General features: G+C 42.5%; 1 protein-coding gene across 1 annotated transcript; it reads left to right on the top strand.

Annotated features, from left to right (window-relative positions):
* On the top strand, positions 1-25,570 carry LOC117268053 (tryptase-2-like). Its single transcript, XM_033644210.2, has 5 exons — positions 1-131; positions 8,960-9,134; positions 9,631-9,908; positions 16,165-16,304; positions 25,235-25,570. The coding sequence occupies exons 1-5, from the start codon at positions 23-25 to the stop codon at positions 25,421-25,423; spliced, it is 891 nt and encodes a 296-aa protein (XP_033500101.2). The 5' UTR covers positions 1-22; the 3' UTR covers positions 25,424-25,570.
* The last annotated feature ends 20 nt before the right edge of the window (positions 25,571-25,590 follow it).

The raw sequence follows: 25,590 nt of genomic DNA on the forward strand, positions 1-25,590 counted from the left end.
TGATAGTACTGATAAGAATTTCATGTCTCCAGCTATAAAGCTGCTGCCTGCAGAGCCACCACTTCACTCCATCACAGCCATGGCCTTCAGCAGACTTCTCACTGTGCTGGTTCTCATTCACAACACTGGAGGTGAGCAAGACAAACATGAATCTGTGATGATTTATCCACAAGTTATTTTATTAATGCCTACTAGTAGAATATAATCTTTTTAGGAATATAAATGCTTTTATCAATCATAAGATGAGGTATCAAAAACATAGATCTTTAATGCCAAAAGCAGTAAAATTGTTCTGTTACTAGAAATGATTTTTATGACAGATATCAACAGTTATTTGATTAGTGGTGACATCTAGACATTATAGTTTAATCTCTGTGTTTAAAAACACATTACTGCCTGTAGTGTCTCTGTTGTAGATTTAAAAAAGAGGTTTCATCAAGTTACATCAAGTCAAATCAAGTTTATAAATGATGCACATTTAACAATTACCAGCCTTAACCAAAGTGCTGTACAGTAAAGTAATATGAATAACATAAAATTGTAACAGCAAAAAGCAGAAGAGATAACATAATATTATCCCATAAGAATGTACAAATAAGTGAGTAAAGTAATAAAGTAAATCCAAACACAGAAGAGTAAAATGTGAAATATAAAATCTGAAATATAAAACCTTGAAACCTTAGGGACACTTAAAGGCCTCAGAAAACATGTGCGTCTCAAGCTTAGCCTTAAAAGTGTCTAGAGGGGGGAAACACTTCACTTAAAATGGTGAACTGTTTGAAAGCTTTGGGGTGGCTCTGGACAATGCACGATTGGCCTTACCCCTGAGCCTCAATCTTGGGACAGCCAGAAGCAGCTGGTCTGAGGGATCCGGGGTTGGATCTGAGGAGCTCAGAGATGTACTAGGTGGCCAGGCCATGCAAATCTTTCAAAACAAATAACAGAACCTTTAACTCATGTTTATACATGACCAGTAGCCAATGCAGGTATGCCAGGACAGGTGTGATGTGGTCTTTTCTTGAGTTTCCAGTTAGTAGTCTAGCAACAGTATTCTGCGCCAGCTGCAAGCCAGATATGGATGAGTGGCTTATTCCTACATAAAGAGCAGTGCAGTAATCCAGATGAGAGGAAATTGATTAGCAGTTAATTTATTAGTGTTACTATCTGTCAGAATTAAAATCCTGGTTGGATATTAGTTTGTTACTCAGGGTCATCTGAAGTTACCACTTTTATGTGATGTTAGTCATTTCTTTGAATAGCGGTTTTTGCCCTCACATTAAAATATCACACATATCACACAAGTCACCTCTAATATCCATACAGAGGTATCTGCATATATATATATGCTTTATCATCATCAGATGATAGATGATGGGTTCAGAGACAAACGCCCAATTTGCCCCCCCCCAACAATTTTATTTCTGTGGCTTAAATGGTAGAAATCGGTAGGCCCATGCATGAATAAATATCTCTGTCACTCATGATGTGATTTGTTGCATATTTGGAACATGATTCCTATAATACTGGACATTATATGTTACTATTTTTGATGAGTAGGAATTTGGAGCAGCTGCAGAATCAAAGTGAGTTTTTTTCAGTAGGCTGCCTATAGTCTAAACCGGTTTCAACAGAATTTCAGAGGCTGTCTTTTAATTTACATTCGTTTACGTAGGCCTATCTGAAATAAAGCCACTGAACACTGTTGGGCCAAAGACTCAAATAGAAGTCTGAAATTTTAAATCTACTTTAACCTCCGTGCCCTTTGAAGTGCAAATCACCAAATACATGGATCAAATCATGAGCTTACAATCATGTCTCTGTCTTTGATATAGCCTAAATATATTTTTAAAATCTTCAATTATATTTTTTTGTCTTCAGTTGCTGGACCCTGTGTTTTGTCCCCGTCAGATTAAATATGTTCAAATATATTTAAAATGTAGGCTAATGTAGGCAATGGCTTAATGACTAGTTAATGGATAACAATTAATCAAACTTTATTATGTTTATGTGTTGATGATTCCCCCGCTCTAACTCGGACTCTTTCTATTCTATTTTATTATATTTTAAATTATTTTATTTTATTTCATTTTTTAGATAAATGTGCGCAGTCTGCATATTCATGTAGCTATTTATATCGCTATGCACACGGGACTAAAATGGAGGCTCTACCTTTTATTTCAATGTTGCCATGGTGAATTGTGGTATCGGAGCTCCACTGACGATGGCTATTCTCATGCACCGCGCACGATCTTAACTCAGAGTGAACACACTTCATTTGATTGAACTGACTCTGATTAGCTGTACTGGAACTGAAAACTCAGAATTTTCCAGAGTTACGGTTTGCACTTTACGCCGAAGCGCACCGATTTGAAGTGTCGCGCAGCTGTCGCAAGGCCGTTCACTCCAGAAGTGCGTTTCCTCGCACCGGTCATTTTGCTCTCTGTTCTAATCAAATTTAGTGCGCTGTCTTTTTCTGCTTGTGTGTGTGTGTGTGTGTGTGTGTGTGTGTGTGTGAGAGAGAGAGAGAGAGAAAGAGAGAGTGAGTGCGTGTGTGGCTCTGCTCGTGCTTCTCGCTCTCTGTCTAGACTCAAAAGACATGACATGTTAGGCTATATGGAAGCATGGGATGTATATTCTATTGTTTATCATAGTTAGGCTAGATCATTTCTATCATCATCATCATCATCAGTGTATTTTCCTGCCAGATTTGCTCGCGGATCGCAAACTCTGAGTCTAACCCCAAAGTCTGATGTGATGAACCCTGAGATGGAAAACTGAGTTTTCAGTTTCAGAGCAGCTGATTAGAGTCAGTTCAATCAACTCTGAGTATGGTCACTCTGAATGACTCGTGCGTGGTGAATGTGAAAAGCCATCTACTCTGATACCACAATTCACCATGGCAACAGGTAGGCTAAATAAAATGCAGAACTTCCATTTTGGTGGATGTAGAAATGTTAATGCATGAATATGCTGCCTGCGCACATTTATCTAAAAACAACAACAACGAAAAGAGTCTAATTCAGAGCTGGCAAAGTCATCATTGGGTTACCGCCTACATTAAGTTTAAATAATATAGGCTATAGCCTATATATTGTACAGCTTTAATCTGACAGGGACAAATCACAGGGGCCAGCAACTGAAGATGAAAAATACAGTCGAAGATTTAATACATAGCCCTACATATTATATACATATATATCAAAGAGAGAGACATGATTGTAAGATCACAGTCTGATCTAGTCACAATGTGTTTGGTGATTTGCACTTGAAAAGGTATGGAGGTTAAAATACAGTAGATTTTGAATTTCAGACATCTACACTGAACAAAAATATAAACGCAACACTTTTGTTTTTGCTCCCATTTTTCATGAGCTGAACTCAAAGATCTAAATCATTTTCTATATACACAAAAGACCCTTTCTCACAAATATTGTTCACAAATCTGTCTAAATCTGTGTTAGTGAGCACTTCTCCTTTTGCCGAGATAATCCATCCCACCTCACAGGTGTGGCATATCAAGATGCTGATTAGACAGCATGAATATTGCACAGGTGTGCCTTAGGCTGGCCACATAAAAGGCCACTCTGAAATGTGCAGTTTTGCTTTACTGGGGGGGGGGGGGTCAGAAAACCAGTCAGTATCTGGTGTGACCACCATTTGCCTCACGCAGTGCAACACATCTCCTAGAGTTGATCAGGTTGTTGATTGTGGCCTGTGGAATGTTGGTCCACTCCTCTTCAATGGCTGTGTGAAGTTGCTGGATATTGGCAGGGACTGGAACGCGCTGTCGTATATGCCGATCCAGAGCATCCCAAACATGCTCAATGGGTGACATGTCTGGTGAGTATGCTGGCCATGCAAGAACTGGGATGTTTTCAGCTTCCAGGAATTGTGTACAGATCCTTGCAACATGGGGCCATGCATTATCATGTTGCAACATGAGGTGATGGTCGTGGATGAATGGCACAACAATGGGCCTCAGGATCTCGTCACGGTATCTCTGTGCATTCAAAATGCCATAAATAAAATGCACCTGTGTTCGTTGTCCATAATATACGCCTGCCCATACCATAACCCCACCACCACCATGGGCCACTCGATCCACAACGTTGACATCAGCAAACTGCTCACCCACACAACGCCACACACGCTGTCTGCCATCTGCCCTGAACAGTGAAAACCGGGATTCATCCGTGAAGAGAACACCTCTCCAACCTGCCAGACACCATCGAATGTCAATCAATCAATCAATCAATTTTATTTATAAAGCCCAATATCACAAATCACAATTTGCCTCACAGGGCTTTACAGCATACGACATCCCTCTGTCCTTATGACCCTCGCAGCCGATAAGGAAAAACTCCCCAAAAAACCCCTTTAACGGGGAAAAAAAACGGTAGAAACCTCAGGAAGAGCAACTGAGGAGGGATCCCTCTTCCAGGACGGACAGACGTGCAATAGATGTCGTACACAACAGATCAGCATAATAAATTAACAGTAATCCGCATGACACAATGAGACAGAGAGAGAGACAGAGAGAGAGATGCAGGTAATGACAGTAGGTTACAACAACATTATTGAAAGTAATAATATTATAGTTATAGTTCTGGCTACTGTGGTACAATATGTTGAAAGTATGTATTAATATCTGGCAGTATACATGTGTGACAATAGTCATATGTGTATAATAACAGTAGAAGTATGACTAATGACTAATGATGGCAGCAGCAGCAGGAGGCATCTGGCAGGACCACGGCAGCAGCACAACCACACACGTCACGCTGTCCAGGCACCGCTGCGATATGAGTTAATCTGAGAGACAGTGGAGCACAAAGGCTCCGGAGAAGAAGCCGAGTTAGTGACATCCAGAATGGCCGAGTTAGCAAGATGCAGTAATAGAATACGAGAGAGAGAGAGAGAAGGAGAGAAGGTGCCCGGTGTATTATAGGGGGGTCCTCCGGCAGACTAGGCCTAAGTCAGCCTAACTAGGGGCTGGTACAGGGCAAGCCTGAGCCAGCCCTAACTATAAGCTTTATCAAAGAGGAAAGTCTTAAGTCTAGTCTTAAATGTGGAGACGGTGTCTGCCTCCCGGACCGTAACAGGAAGATGATTCCACAGGAGAGGAGCCTGATAGCTGAAGGCTCTAGCTCCTGATCTACTTTTGGAGACTTTAGGGACCACGAGTAACCCTGCGTTCTCAGAGCGCAGTGTTCTGGTGGGATAATATGGCACTATGAGCTCACTAAGATATGATGGAGCTTGACCATTTAGAGCTTTATAAGTTCACAGTAGGATTTTAAACTCAATTCTGGATTTTACAGGGAGCCAGTGCAGAGAAGCTAAAACAGGAGAAATATGATCTCGTTTCTTAGTTCCTGTTAGTACACGTGCTGCTGCATTCTGAATTAGCTGGAGAGTTTGTGAGCATTTGCCCACTCAAGTCGGTTACAACGATGAACTGCAGTCAGGTGGAGACCCCGATGAGGACGACGAGCATGCAGATGAGCTTCCCTGAGACAGTTTCTGACAGTTTGTGCAGAAATTCTTTGGTTATGCAAACCGATTGTTGCAGCAGCTGTCTAGGTGGCTGGTCTCAGACGATCTTGGAGGTGAACATGCTGGATGTGGAGGTCCTGGGCTGGTGTGGTTACACGAGGTCTGCGGTTGTGAGGCTGGTTGGATGTACTGCCAAATTGTCTGAAACGCCTTTGGAGATGGCTTATGGTAGAGAAATGAACATTCAGTTCACGGGCAACAGCTCTGGTGGACATTCCTGCAGTCAGCATGCCAATTGCACACTCCCTCAAAACTTGCGACATCTGTGGCATTGTCCTGTGTGATAAAACTGAACATTTCAGAGTGGCCTTTTATTGTGGCCAGCCTAAGGCACACCTGTGCAATATTCATGCTGTCTAATCAGCATCTTGATATGCCATACCTGTGAGGTGGGATGGATTATCTCGGCAAAGGAGAAGTGCACACGAACACAGATTTAGACAGATTTGTGAACAATATTTGAGGGAAATGGTCTTTTGTGTGTATAGAAAATGTTTTAGATCTTTGAGTTCAGCTTGTGAAAAATGGGAGCAAAAACAAAAGTGTTGCGTTAATATTTTTGTTCAGTGTATTTGAATCTTTGGCCCAACAGTGTTCATTGGCTTTATTACAGCTACTTTAACAAATGTAAATTTAAACACAGCCCGTGAAATTCTGTGAAAACCTGCTCAGACTAGACGTAGTCTATTTGAAAAATTAAATTTAATTCTGCAGCTGTCCAACGATCCTGCTCATCATAAATTTTAATAGTCTCCAATATTATAGGAATTATGATCTGTTAATAAGACCAATCACATCATTAGTGATAGAGATAATTATTCATGCATAAGCCTACTGCTTTTTACAATTTAAACCCAAGATTTTTTTCACATCATTTTATTTCTATGTTTGAAAAGAAGATTACACACTATATGCAATAAACGCTTTAGTAAAATTGCTCTAAGAAATCACTCAATCCTGGAACCTATCAACTGTCCTATGATGATGATAAATATGCAGATATCTGTGTAAAGGAATTAGAAGTGACTTAATGCTGTGTGATATTTTGATATGAGGGTAAGAACTGCTGTTCAAAGAAATGACTGGCAGTGCATTAAAGCAGTAGAGGGTCCTGAGTAACAAACTAATGTCCAACCACGATTCTGATTCTGACAGACCGTAATCCTCTGCTAATTAATGCGCTTTGATTAGGGCCGGAGTGGGACTCATTTTCAGCCCTGGAGTTTCATGCCTCAGACCGGCCCACTTTAGATCACGACCTACTATAACCTTAGATGTTAAGTCTACAATAGTGCACTGTTCTCTAAAGCCTTGTAATTCAGTGTATTTTTTCTAAAATATTTCCAATTCAGTGCAAGTAAGGGTTGCTTCACAATGTAGATTTATTTCAACATGAGTGCACATCTCCAACATTATTCTTTACAACACAACATCCTTTTCAACAATATCAGAATCTATATTCTGTTCTGTTCAAGTGTTCACAGATATCCAAGCCTTAAAAATGAAATAAAAGAATGAATAAAAATATTAAATATTAAATTTGAAAAAACCGGGGGAACCGGGATCTAACACAACACCGGAGGGAGAAGCATGGATTTGTTCTGTTTTGGAATACACAGTATTCTTCCAAATTAGTGTTAGTGTATTTTAATTTTGAGAATTTCGCTTCGACAAGCTCTCTCTTTTATGACCATACACCTGTTTGCATCCCTGAGAATAATGCCCAACAACATTGCTCAAAAAGTTGTTCTGTGTATCATCAGTCTAACAGTTGTGTGTCAAAATGAATGAGGGCTGCGCAATATTAGACAAAACTGACAATGCGACAACGATTTTGTATACTGTGGTATGTATTGCAATATACAGTGTATTGCAATAACTTGAATAGCTCTATTTGGAAAGAAGTCATCATTTGGGCTTTGGAAAGGCTGTATTTGCATGAAATATACATTTTACAATCTGTCATGGAAATTGAGAACTTCACAACCTAAAGTATTAACCAGCAAAATAAGTATGGCATATTGCCTTTGACTAATATTATACTGATATGATGAACTTATACTGCGAGTTTCACAATGTGACTATTGCACAAGAACACATTGCGATGGTGATGCTCTAATGATATTGTAGCCCTAAATTGAATTGAATTCTATGGTTCATCATAGAAAAATAACCAGTTTTTGGATTGGATTTATGACCCCTGGACCATTTTTGCACTGCATATGAGTGACTCCCATCAAGTTGTTGGAAGTAACTAAGTAACTTCTACTTTAAGTCGATTTTAAACAAACTACTTTTTACTTTTACTTGAGTGGATTTTTAGATGGGTAGCTTTACTTGTACTTAAGTAGAATTTTATCAAAGTAAAGGTACTTTTACTTGAGTATAATTTTTCAGTACTTTTTCCACCTCTGTGAAAAACACAGTTTTGACATCTCCTAAACTGCAGGTCTGATTCGTACCAAATTTTTGTGGATCATCATTAGACAAAGCTTGTCAAAAGTTATCAAAAGCCTGTTTATAATTCATTGGGTTTTGATAATATTGACCAATTAACTTTAGGGGGCATGGTTTAACATGTAAATAGATCTAAGTCAATAACCATAGAAGTAACATACCCTGAAAGTGAGATTTAAATCAACCACCAGGGGGCGCCACAAATGCAAAACAAGGGCATAGGATAATGCAAATTAGACTATAAATCAGAAATTGTTCATCCAGTCACCACAAAACTTGCAGGGTATGTTAATTTCTGATGTTGAATTAATGTGTAAAATTATTTTGAAATCTGACAATACAGGGCACCATCAGTTCCAAACACGTGAAACAGCCTTTCGCAAAATGTGGCCATAAATCAATGAGTGTTTGTTCAAACATCACCAAACTCGGGGATATCTGTAGCCAGAGGCATTGTTCTCAGGTTGTCCGTCCTACCTTGGGAACACAATATCTCAAGAATGCCTCAGGGGAAGTCCTTCAAATTTGGTACAAATGTCCACTTGGACTAAGCGATGAACTAATTATTTTTGGTGGTCATTAGTCAAAGGTCAAGATCACTGTGACCTTGTCTGTCTCATTATTGTGAAAGCAGTATCTCAAGATTGCCTTAAGGGATTGAGGTGATTAAAGGTCAGGGTCACCATGACCTTGCATCCATCTGATGCTTGGGAACATGACATCTGAAGTACAGATCCAAGTTATTGTTTATAAATATTGTTTTTCTTTTTAAATCTTACCATTGAATCAGTCTTACTAGTACTATTTGAATAGTATTTTTTTTACCACTTATTATTGTATTTAATACTCTAAATTACTATAACAGTACATTTTTCATCATATTAATGAAGCACTGTATCTATCTGTCTATCATAGCTTCTATAAAGTGTCATTAATTCTGTTTCAGGTTTGCTTGGGGCTGAGGTGAGGAGCTCAATTGTTGGGGGGCAAGATGCTCCAGAGAGCCGCTGGCCATGGATGGTCTACATAAACATTACATCTGATGGTGTCAACACGTGGCGCTGTGGCGGGACTATCCTCAACACTGAGTGGGTGCTGACTGCAGCAAACTGCTTGGACAAGTATGTGTATTTTCACAATTATGAAGTCTGAGCCTAAGCATCTTTCATAAAAACAATGATTATTACAGGCACCTGGGTATATCAAGAACACTATATTAGGCTACATTTTACTAATGAATTCTACTGAATTCAACTAATTCTCATTATACCTGTGAACATGTAAATATGTATATATGTGATTCATATAACAACAAAACTAATTAAAAGCATTACTGGCTAATTTGAGGTTACACCTTTGAATATCAAAATATCAGGCGCAATACATGGCTAATAGCCTTATTGATATGATGTAGGTAATATATAGATAATATAGACTCTGAAAATAAACAGCACATCAGCTCATCCTGTTATAATATGTATCAAAACAAGGCAATGCAGTATAACCCACTTCAGCTGAACTTGCCTACATGATGGAACACTAATGCAAAGTGTGTGTTTTTACAATTAATATAGCTTCTTACATGCAGAAAACTAACATGTATGTTTGTGTTGCCAGAAACCCTCCACCTAACTTGCATAGATCAATGGTTTGGGTTGGCTCACACAACCTGCAAAAGAAGTCTGCCCGTTACATGGGCATAAAAAACATCATGCTTAACCCTGCTTATCGGAACCTGGGCAGTTACTATGAGAATGACATCGCCCTGGTAAAGCTGAAGAAAAAGTTGACATTCTCAAAGCAGGTCAACAAAGTGACTCTGCCCAGCGCTGACGACATCTTTGGTTCATCATCTGAATGCTGGATCACTGGCTGGGGGAACATTGGAAATAATGGTAAGTTCTGCAAATAAAGCAAATCAAGCTTATACAACCAGGAGTCAAGGAAATATCCCACAAAGCAGCAATTGCTTATAAACTTAACACAAAAAATGACACTCCCCACAGCCTCTTTTAGCACTTGCATTTTAACAGCTCCAACAATGTTTTGGCTGCTGAAAGTGTTTCAGCAGTGAGCACGCTTCAATTTGAATAATAATAAAAATAATAATAATGATAATTACTTTATAAGCTTAAGCACTAAGTGCTTAACGACCACATGGTCTTGTGGCCGCTGGCCGCCAGGCAAAATAAATAAATAAATAAAACATAAAATAAATAAATAAATAAATAAATCTTCTCTTGGCAGCCCAAAACATTTTTATCGGCCACAATATACATATAAGTAGTAGCCTAAATACAATTTTAAATAAATATGAGTGAAATGGGGCTTCCGGTAATACAAAGTGTTTTTGGTCATCAAGCTTTTTCTCGCGATCATTGAGTGATGACATTTGACATCTGACAAGTGACAAATGAATGATGCACTCAACGTCAACGACAACATCACAACAAGAAAAGAAAATGGATCGAGGCACGAAAAGACAGGTGGAGAAGGGTGGAGCGGAGAAAAAGAGAGAGTAAAAAAGGAAGGCTATGCTCGCAGAGAGTGAAAAGTATGTGAAAATATCAGACTTATTTACAAAAAAGTGTTTACCCGGTGGCGACAGACCGAGCACCTCTGCAGCAAGTGCAGCTAGCAGTATGGCCTCTGCCTCAGAGAAGAGCAAACTTCTTTTCAGCCTGCTAACTACTTAAATGTAAGACATAATAATAATAATAATAAATAATAATAATAACTTAATTTGTATAGCACCTTTCAAAACGGAGTTACAACATGCTTAACAATAAAAACAATTACACAATTAAAACAATTAGTACATAAAACAATAAAACATCAAATAATTTAAAAACAGTTACAATAATTAATTACCATCAATTAAGAAAAGACCATATGATAAATGTGAGTCTTAAGAAGAGATTTAAAAGAAGACACTGAGAGACACATATTTATTTTTATACTCTAGCTGTGCAGTGCTCTTGTCATGTTTTGGTGAAGCTATTGTAATATGCATTGTGGCTGCTGTAACATTTATTATGGCTTATAACACATAGGGTCCTTCTTGTTTCTGTTGTAACTAGTGCTTTTGATAGAGCTATTGAAATGTGCACTGTGGCTGTGCAGTGCTCTTTTCATGTTTTGGTGAAGCTATTGTAATATGCATTGTGGTTGGTTTAAGATTTATGTTTCTGTTGTTATAATTTGGTTGTGCTGTATTCTGTCCAAGAGGGGGCGCCTATGGTTAATGGTGGAAGTAAGCTAAATATTTAGCCTCTGAAGTTGTGTGGTGTTTCAGATTTCAGATTTTCGTGTTTTGGTAGACATAGAGCTAGTATTATTAACTGAGGTTATTAGTCTGGCCTTTTAATGTGCCTGAATTTATGGGGGTTCTGCTGCTGCCTTATTATCTTGTGTGCTGCGCATTGTTGTCTACTGTACCAGTGCGATTGTAGTGAGTTGATTGTGTGGTGTGTTTTGAATTTCTGCATTCTCATCATATGGTTAGCTTTCCACATGCTCCCATGCAAGCCACAAATCAATTTTATCATTCATAATGACTGTGTCTGTATATCTCCTCTTCTACTGTGCATCAAGGCAGTGAGTGAGTGTGTGAGTTTCTATGGTAGTTGTGGAACAGTCTGTGCCTCTGTGGCACTCTGAAACGTTCCATCAATGGTAGTGTTTTTTATGTTTTTTGTCAAATAATATGAAAATTTTTCACCCCTGGCTGGCCGATGCGCCACCATGGGGCCTCTGTGTCAAAAATTCCAGGGCTTCTTTTTGGTCCCAGTCCGTCACTGATCGGAACTGTGCAAATCTGCAGGAAAGCCCAATCAGTCTTTGTTCAGCATTGGCAGTAAAAAAAACAAAATCGGGGAGTGCAGCGAAATGCCGCCAGCCTACTATTGTTCGTACAGAATGTGCCTTTTTCGGGGCAATGGGGGGCGAGCAAGTAACAAAACGTGTAGCTCAGCGTGTAACGTAAACAATGACGTACAATACATGCCGCGGCTGGTCAGTCCTTCAGGGATTCTCTCATAAGTTGGCCCGTCCTTCACCATTCCCGTCAGTTGACGGTTAATGGCCTCTTCGATTGTGAGGGCAAGAAAGGCGAGCAATTCCTTGTCTCCCCAGTTGCTCATCTTTACAGTGTCTTTCAGGTTTGCGTTTTCCTCTTGCTACTAGCTGCTCATTTCTGCTATCAGCTGTTTCCTGTTAGTCCACCGCCAGTGGGTCGCATGTGCGGCGTCATCAACAGTTCCTCCCACAAGTCATCAACAGCCCCTCCCATGGCGGAAGGGCGCCTCATTCTTTTTAAACCAAAAAGGTTCCGCCAATATGTTAACCCCTACATGGCAGAAAATTGGGTACCTCAGACCAACTCGCCAATTCGGCTCTGTGTGTTTAAACACTCGGAGCTTGCCTGCAAAACGGCCCAACATTAGCCGGGACGAAAACCACATTGCTCCTCCTCAATCTGAGGTTCAACTATCAACCGGACCCTCTTCTCCAGCACCCTGGAGTAGACCTTACCGGGTAGGCTGAGGAGTGTGATCCCCCTGCAGTTGGAACACACCCTCTGGTCCTCTTTCTTGAAGATGGGGACCACCACCCCGGTCTGCCACTCCAGAGGCACTGCCCCCGATGTCCACACAATGTTGCAGAGGCGGGTCAACCAAGACAGCCCTACAACATCCAGAGCCTTGAGATAACCAGGGCGAATCTCATCCACCCCCGGGGCTCCGCCGCCGCGGAGTTGCTTCACTACCTCGGCGACTTCTGCCCCAGAAATTGGACGACCCACCCCCGAGACCCCCGGCTCTGTTTCCTCACTGGAATACGTGTTGGTGGGATTGAGGAGCTCCTCAAAGTATTCCTTCCACCGCCCGACAATGTCCCCAGTTGATGTCAGCAGCTCCCCGCCCCCACTGTAAACAATGTTAGCAAGCTGCCGCCTTCCCCCCCTGAGGCGCCAGACGGTTTGCCCGAACCTCTTTGGAGCCGATCGATAGTCTTTCTCCATGGCCTCCACGGACTGCTGCTGCGCTCCGCTTGGCCCGCCAGTACCCATCAGCTGCCTCCGGAGAACCACAGACCAACCATGCCCTGTAGGCCTCCTCCTTTAGCCTGACGGCTGATTACCACTGCGACTGGCCCCAGCAACCTTGCGGCCACAGCTCACAACAGCCGCCTCGACAATGGCAGAGCGGAACAAGGCACATTCGGACTAAATGTCCCCCTCCGCCCTCGGGACGCGGTTGAAGTTCTCCCGGAGGTGGGAGCTGAAGATCATCTTGACAGGTTCTTCCACCAGGCGTTCCCAGCAGACTCTCACTGCTTATTTGGGCCTGCCAGGTCTGCGTGGCGTCCTCCCCTGCCATCTGATCCAACTCACCACCAGGTGGTGATCAGTTGACAGCTCTGCTCCTCTCTTCACCCGAGTGTCCAGAACATATGGCCGCAGGTCAAATGATACGACAAAGTCAATCATTGACCTGCGCCCTAGGATGTCCTGGTGCCACGTGCACCGATGGGCATCCTTATATTCGAACATGGTGTTCGTTATGGCCAAACTGCGACCCGCACAGAAGTCCAATAACTGAACACCACTCGGGTTCAGATCGGGCAGGCCGTTCCTCCCAATCACGCCCCTCCAGGTCCTACTGTCATTGCCTACGTGAGCGTTGAAGTCCCCCAGCAGAACAATGGAGTCCCCGGTCGGGGCACTATCCAACACCCGTCCCAAGGACTCCAAAAAGGGCAGGGAAATCTGAACTGCTGTTCGGCGCATAAGCGCAGACAACAGTCAGGACCCGTTCCCCGACCTGAAGGCGCAGGGAAGCAACCCTTTCGTCTACTGGGGTGAACCCCAACGTACAGGCAGAGAGTCTGGGGGATATCAGAAAGCTCACCCCGGCCCTCCGCCTCTCACCCGGAGCAACTCCAGCAAAGGAGAGAGCCCAACCCCTCTCAAGGACTTGGGTTCCAGAGCCGGAACTATGTGTCGGGGTGAAACCAACTATAACTAGCCGGTAGCGCTCAACCTCTTCCACAAGCTCCGGCTCCTTCCCCACCAGAGAGGTGACATTCCATGTCCCAAGAGCCAACTTCCATAGCCAAGGATCGGACCGCCAAGGCCCCCGCCTTGGTCTGCTGCCCGATCCACACTGCACCGATCCCTTCCGGATCCCTCTGTGGGTGGTGGGGGTCGTGTTGGACTATTTCCTGACTACAGTTTTTACACTTCAGTTTTTGTTTTCTCCAGATGAATCACTAAAAGCATCTTCTGACTGTCCCAGTTACATAAATATACTTAGCTTTGAATAATGATTTTTGTCTGATTCTGATTCCTCCAAAAAAGTTTAATTTTTGTTAGATGAGGGAAACTCAAACCCTGAGTTTCTCTGTCTCCTCCCTCTGACAGAGCCACCATGTTGTATAATATCCTCATTGATTCAGTTCGTATTAAACCTTGTATCGAAGCGCATTAATTAGCAGAGGTTTACTGTCTGTCAGAGTCAAAGTCCTGTTTGGATATTAGTTTGTTACACATGACCATCTAAAGTTACCACTTTTATATGCTGTCAGTCATTTCTTTGAACAGAATTTTTTGTCCTCACATTCAGATATTACACAACATCAACTCACCTCTAATCTCATGAAACAGATAGTTTATCTGCATGTGTAGCTCTATTACGGCCTCCATACAAACAGTAACAAAACCCAGCTCAACAGGGGCAGGAGGCTGCAACATATAAAAAGAGAGGACGCCACACCAAAAGTAACAGTTTACCCACCAGCTTTATTGTATACCCCAAAACATTAAACAAAGACACAAACAAACTAAAGGAAAACAAAAAGGGACTAGGGACCCCGGCAAAAAGGAACAAAAGGAGGGAAGACACTGGGCCAACCATGTAGTGGGCCAGCGCTCCCCCTAAACTACCTAAAACATGAATTAAACCTAAAGAAAACAAAAGAGACAAATAACGTGACTACCGGCAATTTCCAGCCCAAACTAACACAACAAACTAAAACAACGAAACCCCAGCACCTAAACGAGCATGGGGGGAAATAACCTGTTTGGGGAGAGGAAAAACAAGGGAGGAAGAAAAAGATTCCTCCCTACCTGATCTGTTGTCTGTCTGCCATGTGCCATGCCTCCGTTGTCTCTACACTCCCTGTCCCTCTTATCCCCTCCTCCCCTCTCTACCTGAGTGCAGGCAGAGGGAGGAGGGAGACCATCCTGGCAGAGGGAGAGAGAGCGAGAGAACAGGCTGCTGCACATAAACATGTTTTAACAGCATTTCAGTGAAAATGTTTAGATTTATTATGTAAAATAGCAGAAATAAAGCCACTGAATGCTGTTGAGCCAAAGATTAAAATAGATGTCTTAGATTTAAAATCTTGTATTTTAACCTCCACACATTTTCAAGTACAACCACCAAATACATCATTACTGGATCAGATTGTTATCTTTCAATCATGTCTTTATGTCTTTGATTCATATATTTTTAAAATCTTCAGCTATATTTTAAATGATCAGTTGCTGGCCTCTGTGTTTTGTTCCTGTCAGACTAAAGCTGAACAAATATATATAAAATGCTGACTTATGTAGGCTATGGCCTAGTGATGAACAATGGACAACACTGAATAACACTTTGTTCTGTTAACTTATTGACACTTTTCCCTGCTCTGACATAGGTTGCTTTTTAAAAAATATACATGTGCACAATCTGCATATTCATGCATTAATATCATTTGTCAGCTTGATTAAAATAGAGGCTCTGCATTTTATTTTTACCTGTTGCCACTGTGAATTGTGGTATCGGAGCTCCACTTCTGTTGGCTTTTCTCACTCAACACGCATGAGCTTAACTCAGAGTGAACATATTCAGAGTTGATTGAAATGGCTCTGATCAGCTGAAAGCTCAGAGTTTTCCATCTATCTTGGAGTTAGTCAACTAAGAGCTTAGGGTCAGACTCAGAGTTTGTTAAAACTGCTTTTTGAACAGGGCCCTTGCTGTAATTCATTAAAGACAAAAATATCCAGTTGTAAATACAGGCCTAACTTCAGTCACTATACAATATCACCCTCTCATTTGCTCTTTCTGTGTGTGTGTGTGTGTGTGTGTGTATGTATGTATGCAGCTCCACTGCCGGATCCAGAAACTCTTCAAGAGCTGAAGATTCCCATCATCCCTCACAGTGTGTGTAAGGCCAAGTATCCTGAACTGACGTCTGGCATGCTGTGTGCAGGGGGCATGGATGAGGGGAAGGATGCCTGCAAAGTAAGTTTTACTATTTAGGTCAGGTGAAATATAAATTCAACTGTCTTTGAGGGGGGCACAACTCCTAGGTTGGGAGGCTACGCTATTTAACTACATGAAGTAGTTAAAACTGGCTCCACCTTACACCAACAGTAAAATGCTGCTTATGCATTGATGAATAAGTATTAATAACCTATGAAAGTCATACATGATGATATATGAGTTTCAGGGATAGGGGTGGGTAGTAAAGCGTTTTACTTTTCACTTGAGTATATTTTTGAGCCTGTAATTTACTTTTTTCTGTAGCAGCACGAAAGTAGCACCTCTACTGCAGATGTCAATGACAGAGCCAATTAACTATGGAAATTCAATTAATCATTGAATTTCCATAGTTAATTGGGATTAATTGCACTTTTTAATCACAGGTTTGAAATTTTGTAATTTTGCATTTCAAAACTATTTTGAAGTCCATATTAACAAGGTGACGCAATTCTTACCAGGGTGTTTTGTTTGGGAATCAAAATAATGCAAAAGAAAATTACTTTATGATCTTGACTTTTGTATTTTTTTTCTTTCAAATCAGTGTTGCTCTGCTGCAACAGTGTGGTCAAAGAGACAAAATAGCAGAACACAGTTAACCCTCTGAGACCCACATACTGTAGACCCATTTTTATCTTTTTTGGGGGGAACAGATGACCTTTTGGGGGAGATAGCAGGTCATCAGTATATGTTACATGGATGTGGTATATATCACCTGAAAGCTGACCTGAAAATTACTTTGAGCTCTGCACTGTGTCAAGTTTTTCTAGTCAGAAATCTGTAATAAACAATGATTGCAAAAAAGCGCATAGGTTGTGCCCAAAACTGTTTGGGACTAAGATAAAGTGGACATGTCTGCAAATAGGAGAATTGTGGATACCCATAGAACCCATTTTCATTCAGATATCTTCAGGTGAGAGGTCAAGGGACCTCTGTGAAAAGGCTATGCTGTTTTCCCTCGCCAAAATTTTGCCTAACTTTGGAGCATTACTTAGCCCCTTTACTGAGAAGCTACCATACGAACCATAACATGATTCCTTAAGTCCTCTAGTTTCATATGATACCAGTATCGTCACTCTAACTTTAAAACTCAAATGCTAACAGTCCTACTCTTTATGCAAAATCTAAAAAAGACAGCAGTTGTATGATGAAGTGCTTGCTGTGCCTCCTAAAAACCACCAAGACCTTTACCTTTAAAAACTCCTCCTCTAGCCTCTGCAAGATTAGATATACTTTATTGATCCCCCAGAGGGGAAACTCAAGTATCACAGCAGCACAAGACAAAATCAAAGGACATTAAATAGAGTAAGATTGAAGAGAAAAAATAAAAAGTAAAAATTAAGGATAATAACAGATAAATAAAAGATACAATAAAATTGCTACATGAATAAAATTGCTACATCAGATGAATAAAGTGACTAAAAAATGGCAAAGTGTTGAATGAAATAAAGTGACAGGTGGCAGATAAAGTGTCATATTGGACGGATGCAAGATAAGTCCGTTCCGAGATGGATGTAGCTTAAGCCAGACCGCTGTTGTACAGTCTGATGGCGGTGGGCACAAAAGAGCATCTGAATCGTTCAGGTCTGCACCTGGGTGGGATAATCCGCTGGCTTAATGAGCTGCCCATCAGCCACAGCTCATCGTGGAGGGGGTGAGAAAGATTGTCCAGGATTGCACAGATTTTGTCCTTCACCCTCCTCTCAGCCACTGTCTCCAGACTGTCCAGGTCCAGTCCCACCACAGAGCGGGCTTTCCTCACAAGCTTGTTGAGCCTGTTGACCTCACCAGTCTTATTTCCACCTCACCAGTACAGCAAAGAAGAGTGCACTGGCAACCATAGACTGGTAGAAGGTCTTGAGAAGCCCACTACAGATGCCAAACTATCTGAGTCTCCTCAGGAAGAACATCCTGCTCTGTCCTTTCCTACAGAGGGTATCTGTGTTATGAGTCCAGTCCAGTTTATTGTTGATGTGGACCCCAAGGTACTTGTACGAGTCCACCATCTCCACCTCCTCGCCCTGGATAGGACTCTGGTTCCTCCAGTAGTCCACCACCATCTCCTTAGTCTTGCTGATGTTGAGTTGAAGGTGATTTCGGTTTCGGTTGCTCCACATGACAAAGCTCTCAATCAGTCCTCTGTACTCCTTCTCGTCATCATTGCTGATGCATCCGACTACAGAGGAGTCGTTGGAAAACTTTTGGAGGTGGCAGGAACCAGAATTGAACCGGAAATCAGAGGTGAAGAGGGTGAGGAAGAATGGTGCCAGAACAGTTCCTTGGGGCACCCCAGTGTTACTTGATACCACCTGGTTGAATGCTGTTGAAGGCACTGGAGAAGTCAAAGAATATGAATCTCACATAGTGCTTCCAGCACTCTCCAAGTGACACAGAGCCTTGTGAGTAAGGAAGATGATGGTATCCTCCACACCAATGTGCTGCTGTTAAGCAAACTGCAGGGGGTCCAGGAAGGCAGAGAGCAGTGGCCTCAGGTGCTGGAGGGGGGGCAGTGGAGTGAGGGGGGGGCTGTCAGCTGAAGTGGTCGATGAGCAGGGGGAGGGAGAGGGAGACAGGTCGCTGCTGGGGAGAGGAGCAGAGTCTACAGCAGAGGTGTGAATGGGTACAGTGATGGTGGGTGGGGACTCTGATCCACAGACAGAGCTCACAGGGGGGTTGTTGTCTCAGACCTATTGAAGAATAAGTTTAGCTCTGTTGCAAATTCTGGGCCACCTTTGATTCCAGGTGTGGCTTTCCCACAGCCTGTCATCCTCCTCATCTCATTCCACACCTCTTTTGTGTTATTCTGTCCCATCTTGGCCTCAATCTTCTCCTTGGCCTCCCTCAGTCTCCTCTTCAGCTCCTTCTGAACAGCCCTGAGTTCCTCGTAATCCTTGGACATGGATGCCCTCTTCTTCCTGTTAAGAAGGCCTTTAATGTCTTTATTGATCCATGGCTTGTTGTTAGAAAAGCAGCGAACCTTTTTTTGTTGGGACAATGATGTCCTCACAGAATTTCATGTAGTCTGTAATGCAACGAGAGAGAACCTCCATGTCATCGCTGAAGTCTTCTATAAAAGTCCCCAGTCTGTGTCATTAAAACACTCCTGCAGCGCCTCCTCTGTGTGTCATCAAACCAGACCTTTACAGTCCTTGTGCTGGCCGCCTGCTGTTCCACCATCGGCCTGTAGGTGGTGTCAATAGATAGAGTATCAGGTTGTGGTCACCAAGTGGAGGGAAAGAATAAGAATTATATTATATTATATTATATTATATTTATATTATATTATATTTCGTCACACTGGCATACAGAAAATACAGGATTTTATTCCCTCTCGTTGCATAGTCCACATATTGTGTGAAGTTGGTCGGGACAGGAGAGAGAGACATGACTGAGGTCCTCACTGATCAGGATGAGAGCGCTGGGGTGCTGCATCTGCAGTCCTGCGAACACTGAGGGGAGGACGTCTGGCTGCAACAGCTGATGGGGGAATGTAAACAACCACCATGATGGCGTGTGAAAACTCCCACGGTAGATAGTACGCCGTAGTCCCACCACCAGGAGTTCTACATCCGGAGTAGGCTACACACACAGTCCTTTACGGTTACATGTCTGGGGTTACATCACTTAGTGTTAACAAAGATAGCAAGCCCCCCTCCTCTCTTCTTGCTGCTCTGCTTCCCTGCTCCGCGCGGATTAGTGTGAAGCCGGGTAGATTGATAACACTGTCCGGTGCAGAGTCCTGCACTGGGTCGGGTACCCGCGGGTACCCACAAAAACAGCTGATTTGCGGGTGGTTTTTAAAAAAAACATTTTTCCCAGGTTCGGATCTGGGTGGGAAAAATAACATGCGGGTCGGATCGCGGGTTTTAGATAAACACATCAGTCATTAATTCGGTAAACTACAGATAACTATCTTGGTCATTATTTACTCTCTGAGGATCGCCTCCGCTATTTCGCAACGGTCATTGGTTCAGCTGTTTATACGCGTTTACACCATCTAATAACACAATTTGTGATTGGACGACAGAATCAACATGGCTGCCACCGTCTAACAAGCGCCGCTTCCAAAACAGTAAATAATTATTTAGGTATTTGAGAAATAAGTGGATAAAACTTTATAATGTTTCTGAAGTGTGTTTCCCTGATGGATTACTTATCTCCTCGATGGATTCTAAAAACACGTGACGGCTCGAAACTGCTGAACGTCGCTCTGGACAGAAAGTAAGTCTATTATTACACATGTAAAGTTCCTTTACATAGATTAAAAGTTTAAAAGCATTAAACTTAACAAACGAGTGCTTTTACACTCGTGTGGGAGAAGAACACAGAGGGTTGATGATGGAGCTGAAGTCAGGTTTTCATTGTGAGAGCTGCTTCATTCAGGTCGTTGTTTACTTACTGGCACCTTAACTGTGGCGATATGCTGTTCAATATTCAGCCAATATGACCCAAAATGATTACTTAAATCCGGGTTACGGGTCGGGCTGCGGGTCGTGTTTCAACGGGTCGGACCGGGTTGCGGTACTAATTGGCCTGATGCGCGGGTTTGTGGTTCGGGTGCGGGTTTGTACGTCGCAGGGTAGGGGCGGGGCGGATCTTGAAAACTGGACCCATGCAGCCCTGCGTTCCAAATCGCATACTTCTACTATATACTTTTAGTATGTACTGCAGCTGCCCTTAAAAAGTATGTAGCGTAGTATGCAGTATGCATGCAGTAGGCTATGCATACTATTGGGACACACTACATCCGCCATCACGTTGCTCCCTGAACTCTGACCCTCTTGCTCACTTCCGCAGCCGTCCGTAGCGCCACATTTGAATATTTTGTGTTGTTGTACTTCGGAGAAGCAGCAAATTTCCTCTCGTCGAGCTCGCCAGAGTCGTGCATACCGTCGGAGGTGCCAGAGAGCTGTGTTGCTGTTATGTCATAATGTATGTTGTTGTTTCCAATAAACTGACGTGTTCACGTAAACAGTCTCAAGCCTATTATTAGTGACCTGTCTATTGAACTAGTCACCAGTAGGCATATTAACCCCCTTCACACATAGTTCTCTGTTGCTGGCAGATGTTTGATGTTAAATTTATTTACAGCTATGCAGCTGCTGGCACTATATTCTGTCTGCACGTGAAGCAGCCTTACATTCACATTACTTTTATTTGTAGTGTAACATACTTGCACATTCTTACTACATTACTTAATATGTATATTTGACTTTTACTATTTATATATTTACTACTCTATACTGCTCATACCTGGCCCATAGTATATTCATATTTAGTCGTATTCATTCATTATTTATACCACACTTACACCACTGCCTATACTGGTAGAATCTTCTATATTGTAGTCATAGTTGAACCCTAACATTGATTATACTATAATCACAATAAAGTTGAATGTTGTAACCATGTTCTTGCAAAACTGTATGATATGTGACAGTATATAATCAGATCATTGCAGTCATACTATGTAGTGTCTTAGTATCTCAAATTAAATAAACCATGTATGAAAGGAAGTGTGGGCGTTGGTTGTACATGCAGCTCAGTCAGTGTGACGTAACTTCCGCTGCGCAAAGGATTGTGGGTCAGAATGGCCAAAGAAGCATGCTGACATGCATACTGCGAAATATGGCCGGATGTAGTAGAACATCCTGGTACTTTTGGCATACTGCATCTGACATACTATGTATTGGGACACACTAATTCTTTTTCTGGCATACTAAATAGTATGGTAGTATGGGTATTGGAACGCAGGGCTGGACTCTGGTCCGGTGTATTCCCATGTACAGGGGCGAAAATCCCATTTCATAGTTGGGGGGGACAATAAACAGTAAAATTTTAGAGAATAATTCCGGGGGGACAAGGAAAAAAGTTGTAGCCTGTCTTTTATAACAGCATCTTTTACCGCAATTTGACGCTTTAATCTTCTCTCTATCTCTCCAACAGGCAGAGTGAATGTCTATACTAACTAAACTAAAACTAAAACTAAACATTTCCTGCAATTAAACTGGTAAACTGATTTATAAACAGTGTGCTGTGAGATCTGTCGCTGCGCACCTCACAACCGTGCGTAATAGTCGCGCGTAATGACCGCTCCTCGTCTGCACGTCTTTGATGTTTGTCTCACTGACAGGAGGAGAGCCTACAGACAGGTACCCATTAGCTACGCTCCGTCACAACCGTGTGTAATAGTTGTGCGTAATGACCGCTCCTCGTCTGCACGTCTTTCATGTTTGTCTCACTGACAGGAGGAGAGCCTACAGACAGGTACCCATTAGCTACGAGCCGCTCCGCCACTGACTGCTCTTGTCCTGTCCTCTCCCTCTTCTTTCTCTCCTGTCCACTCTGACTATCACTAAACTCTGAGCTTAATCATTAGCTTTTAGCTTAGCAGCACTCGTAATTGAGTAGGCTTTTGAACAATGCAGGAGAAATGTTACAGACACTTTATATTATCAGCCTGGACCTGGGGCTTGTTGTAACAGTAAATGGGTTGTGTTGTAACTTGTATAAGTTAAACTGTGTCTGTGTGAGTGTACATCTTACCCTGCGATGCGCGATGTGGGCAGCGGTTCCAGCCACACGCTGCTATTGCTGCCAAGCAGCCCGGCCCGTTGGAAAGAGTGTGGGATATACCGCTACTAGGAATGGGAGGGGGGGGACTAAATCTTTTAAGATTTAAATAGCACATTATTGCGCGATTATAATGAGCACCGCTTACATTGTGCTTTCAATAAATATTACTGCATTGTTCAAAAATTATTAATTGTGTCTCAAATTATTCTAGGGGGGTACAGCTTTACTGAAGGGGGAGTCATGTCCCCCCTGTCCCCCCCGGGATTTCCGCCCCTGCCCATGTAGCCACGTCTCCGTGAGGCAGAGCATACTGCACTCCCTGTACACACGCTGGTTATTTATGAGGGCTGCCAGTTCGTCCGTTTCGTTGGCGAGTGACTTCACATTCCCCATGATGATAGATGACAAGAAGGGCTTGAATCACACTGAAAGTTGCACATACTGTAGGTGAAATGTAATTATTACTGGTTTGTTTATTTTCATGTGTAACATTAATGCTTCATGTTCATATTATTAAAATTAAAAGAAACTTTCACTTTGAGTAATTTATTAATCTGTTTCTTTTGGCTCTGTATTAATTCTCAGTACTCTACCCACCACTTTACTACAGAGAGTTCTTTCATTTTTGATACTTGAAAGTTACAATCTCAGACACCTCTGTTTTGTTCTCTTTGGCGGCACCTACAGGGATGAGCAAGACTTGCAGGCATGTTTTTGGATCTCCCTTCACAGAGATCTAAACAGTGTGGCAGCTGGCATTCTTCTGAACGTCAAATTTTTTCTTCGTATTGGATTTCCACTTGTTTTTTGAAGTTTCATTATCTGTAGTCATCACTCTTTTCCTTTTTTTGTAGTTTTGTTTGTTTGATCATAATAACAGTTTACTCACAATGCTAGTAGAGACTGGAAAAAAAAAAAAACAGAATGCCACCTGCTTCACACACGAGTTAGTCGAAGAGCAAGTCTGCCATGTTAGCTCCACCTAACCTCTCTGGTGGACCAACCACTGCTGAGTGATGGAAAATGCATCACTAACTGTGCACCACTTGTGATTTCTTCCGGGAATGTCACCACAGACACCCAGTTCGAAATACTGCAAATGTCAGGGCTCAGTCAACACTGTGTCTGTGTCGTGCAAATTTGCAGGAAAGCCCAATCAGCCTTTTTTCAGCATTGGCAGTATAAAAACAAAATCAGAGAGTGCGGCAAAATGCTGCCTACCTACTTTTGTTTATACAGAATGCGCCTTTTTTGGGGCAATGGGGGGGTGTGAGCAAGTAACAAAACGTGTAGCTCAGCGTGACATAAACAGTGACGTGGGAGCGGAGCCGCGGCTAGTCAGTCCTTCGGCGATTCTCTCGTAAATCGGCCCGTTCTTCACCGTTCCTGTCATCTGACGGTTAATGGCCTCTTCGTTTGCGAGGACAAGGAGGGTGTGCAATAAGGTTGGGTTGGTATGAGGAAAAAAAAAAAAACGGTCCGGTTTTTGTGAAAAACTGTATCAAGTTGGTAATACCGGATTTCTTTTGTGCGACACTGGATGCGCGGAGCGGAGTCCGCATGGTCATGCTTTGCGTGCACAGGGACGTCCACTTTTACCAGGCGGACCTCCGCGTAGTCCGCTCCGCGTACGTTCCGCCCGAGTATAAGGTCCGGTCGGCCTCAAAAAAAAAAAAAAACGGTCCAAGACGGAGTACCAAACCGAATTGGTATTACCAAGAACCGACCCAACCGTAGTGCGCAATTCCTTGTCTCCTCAGTTGTTCATCATTACAGTGTCTTTCAGGTTTGCGTTTTTCTCTTGCTACTAGCTGCTCGCTAATTCCTGCTATCAGCTGTTTCCTGTTTATCCACCGCCAGTGGCTTGCACATGCGGTGTCATCAACAGCTCCTCCCACAAGTCTTCAACAGCTCCTCCCGTTGAGGAAGGCCGCCTCGGTCTTTTTAAACCAAAAGTGTTCCGCCAATGTGACGACCCTACAAGGCGGAAAATTGGGCACCACGGATCAACTCGCCAATCCACTTCTGCATGTCTAAACGCTCGCAGCTTGCCAGCAAAACGGCCCAATATTCGTGGAAAATCTGGCAGTGTAAAAGGGGCTTTTGAGTGCAGGACTTGTAATGTAGTATTTGTACACTGACTGCTCTGTTGGTGCAGTACTTTTTCCACCACTGACAATGACTCTTTAAAGTCTAACGATATCCCAACTACTGAAATATTTCTCCTAAATGGCTATATTTATCTGCTGTGTGTCAACTAACAAGTTCAAATAAAAATGTGACAAACTGGAAAGATTTACTCAATGAGTGTGTATGTGTCTGTTGTGCTTCCAAAGGGGGATTATGGTGGCCCGCTGGTGTGTCGTGCAGCTGGTGGCTTCGTGCAGGTGGGCATCATGAGTTATGGGAGTCCAGATGGTTGTGGTCTAAAAGGCCACCCTGGGGTCTACACCCAAGTGTCCAAGCATCTGCGTTTCATCAATGATTACATCCACCATGGAGAGGAAGCCTCTGCTGAGGTGTAAACATCCAAGAAGCTCAGGCTGATATCCTGTCTTATTCTTTATAGCTCCTATGCAGTATTTTACTGTCACTCCCTGTAGTCCTTTATGCTAGTTGACATGCATTCTGTTTTTCAACTAAGTCCTTGCATTAAAGCTTTGAAGCATTGATTTTAGTGTCACAGCAGATA

The sequence above is a fragment of the Epinephelus lanceolatus genome, chromosome 18 (assembly GCF_041903045.1).
Source record: "Epinephelus lanceolatus isolate andai-2023 chromosome 18, ASM4190304v1, whole genome shotgun sequence".
NCBI classification, from domain to species: Eukaryota; Metazoa; Chordata; class Actinopteri; order Perciformes; family Serranidae; genus Epinephelus; species Epinephelus lanceolatus.

Excerpts from the sequence above, each read along its gene's own strand:
- LOC117268053 (XM_033644210.2), top strand. The coding sequence starts at position 23 with ATGTCTCCAGCTATAAAGCTGCTGCCTGCAGAGCCACCACTTCACTCC. Across the intron at positions 9,135-9,630 it reads GCAGCAAACTGCTTGGACAA|AAACCCTCCACCTAACTTGC; the intron begins GTATGTGTATTT and ends TTGTGTTGCCAG. Across the intron at positions 9,909-16,164 it reads GGGGAACATTGGAAATAATG|CTCCACTGCCGGATCCAGAA; the intron begins GTAAGTTCTGCA and ends GTATGTATGCAG.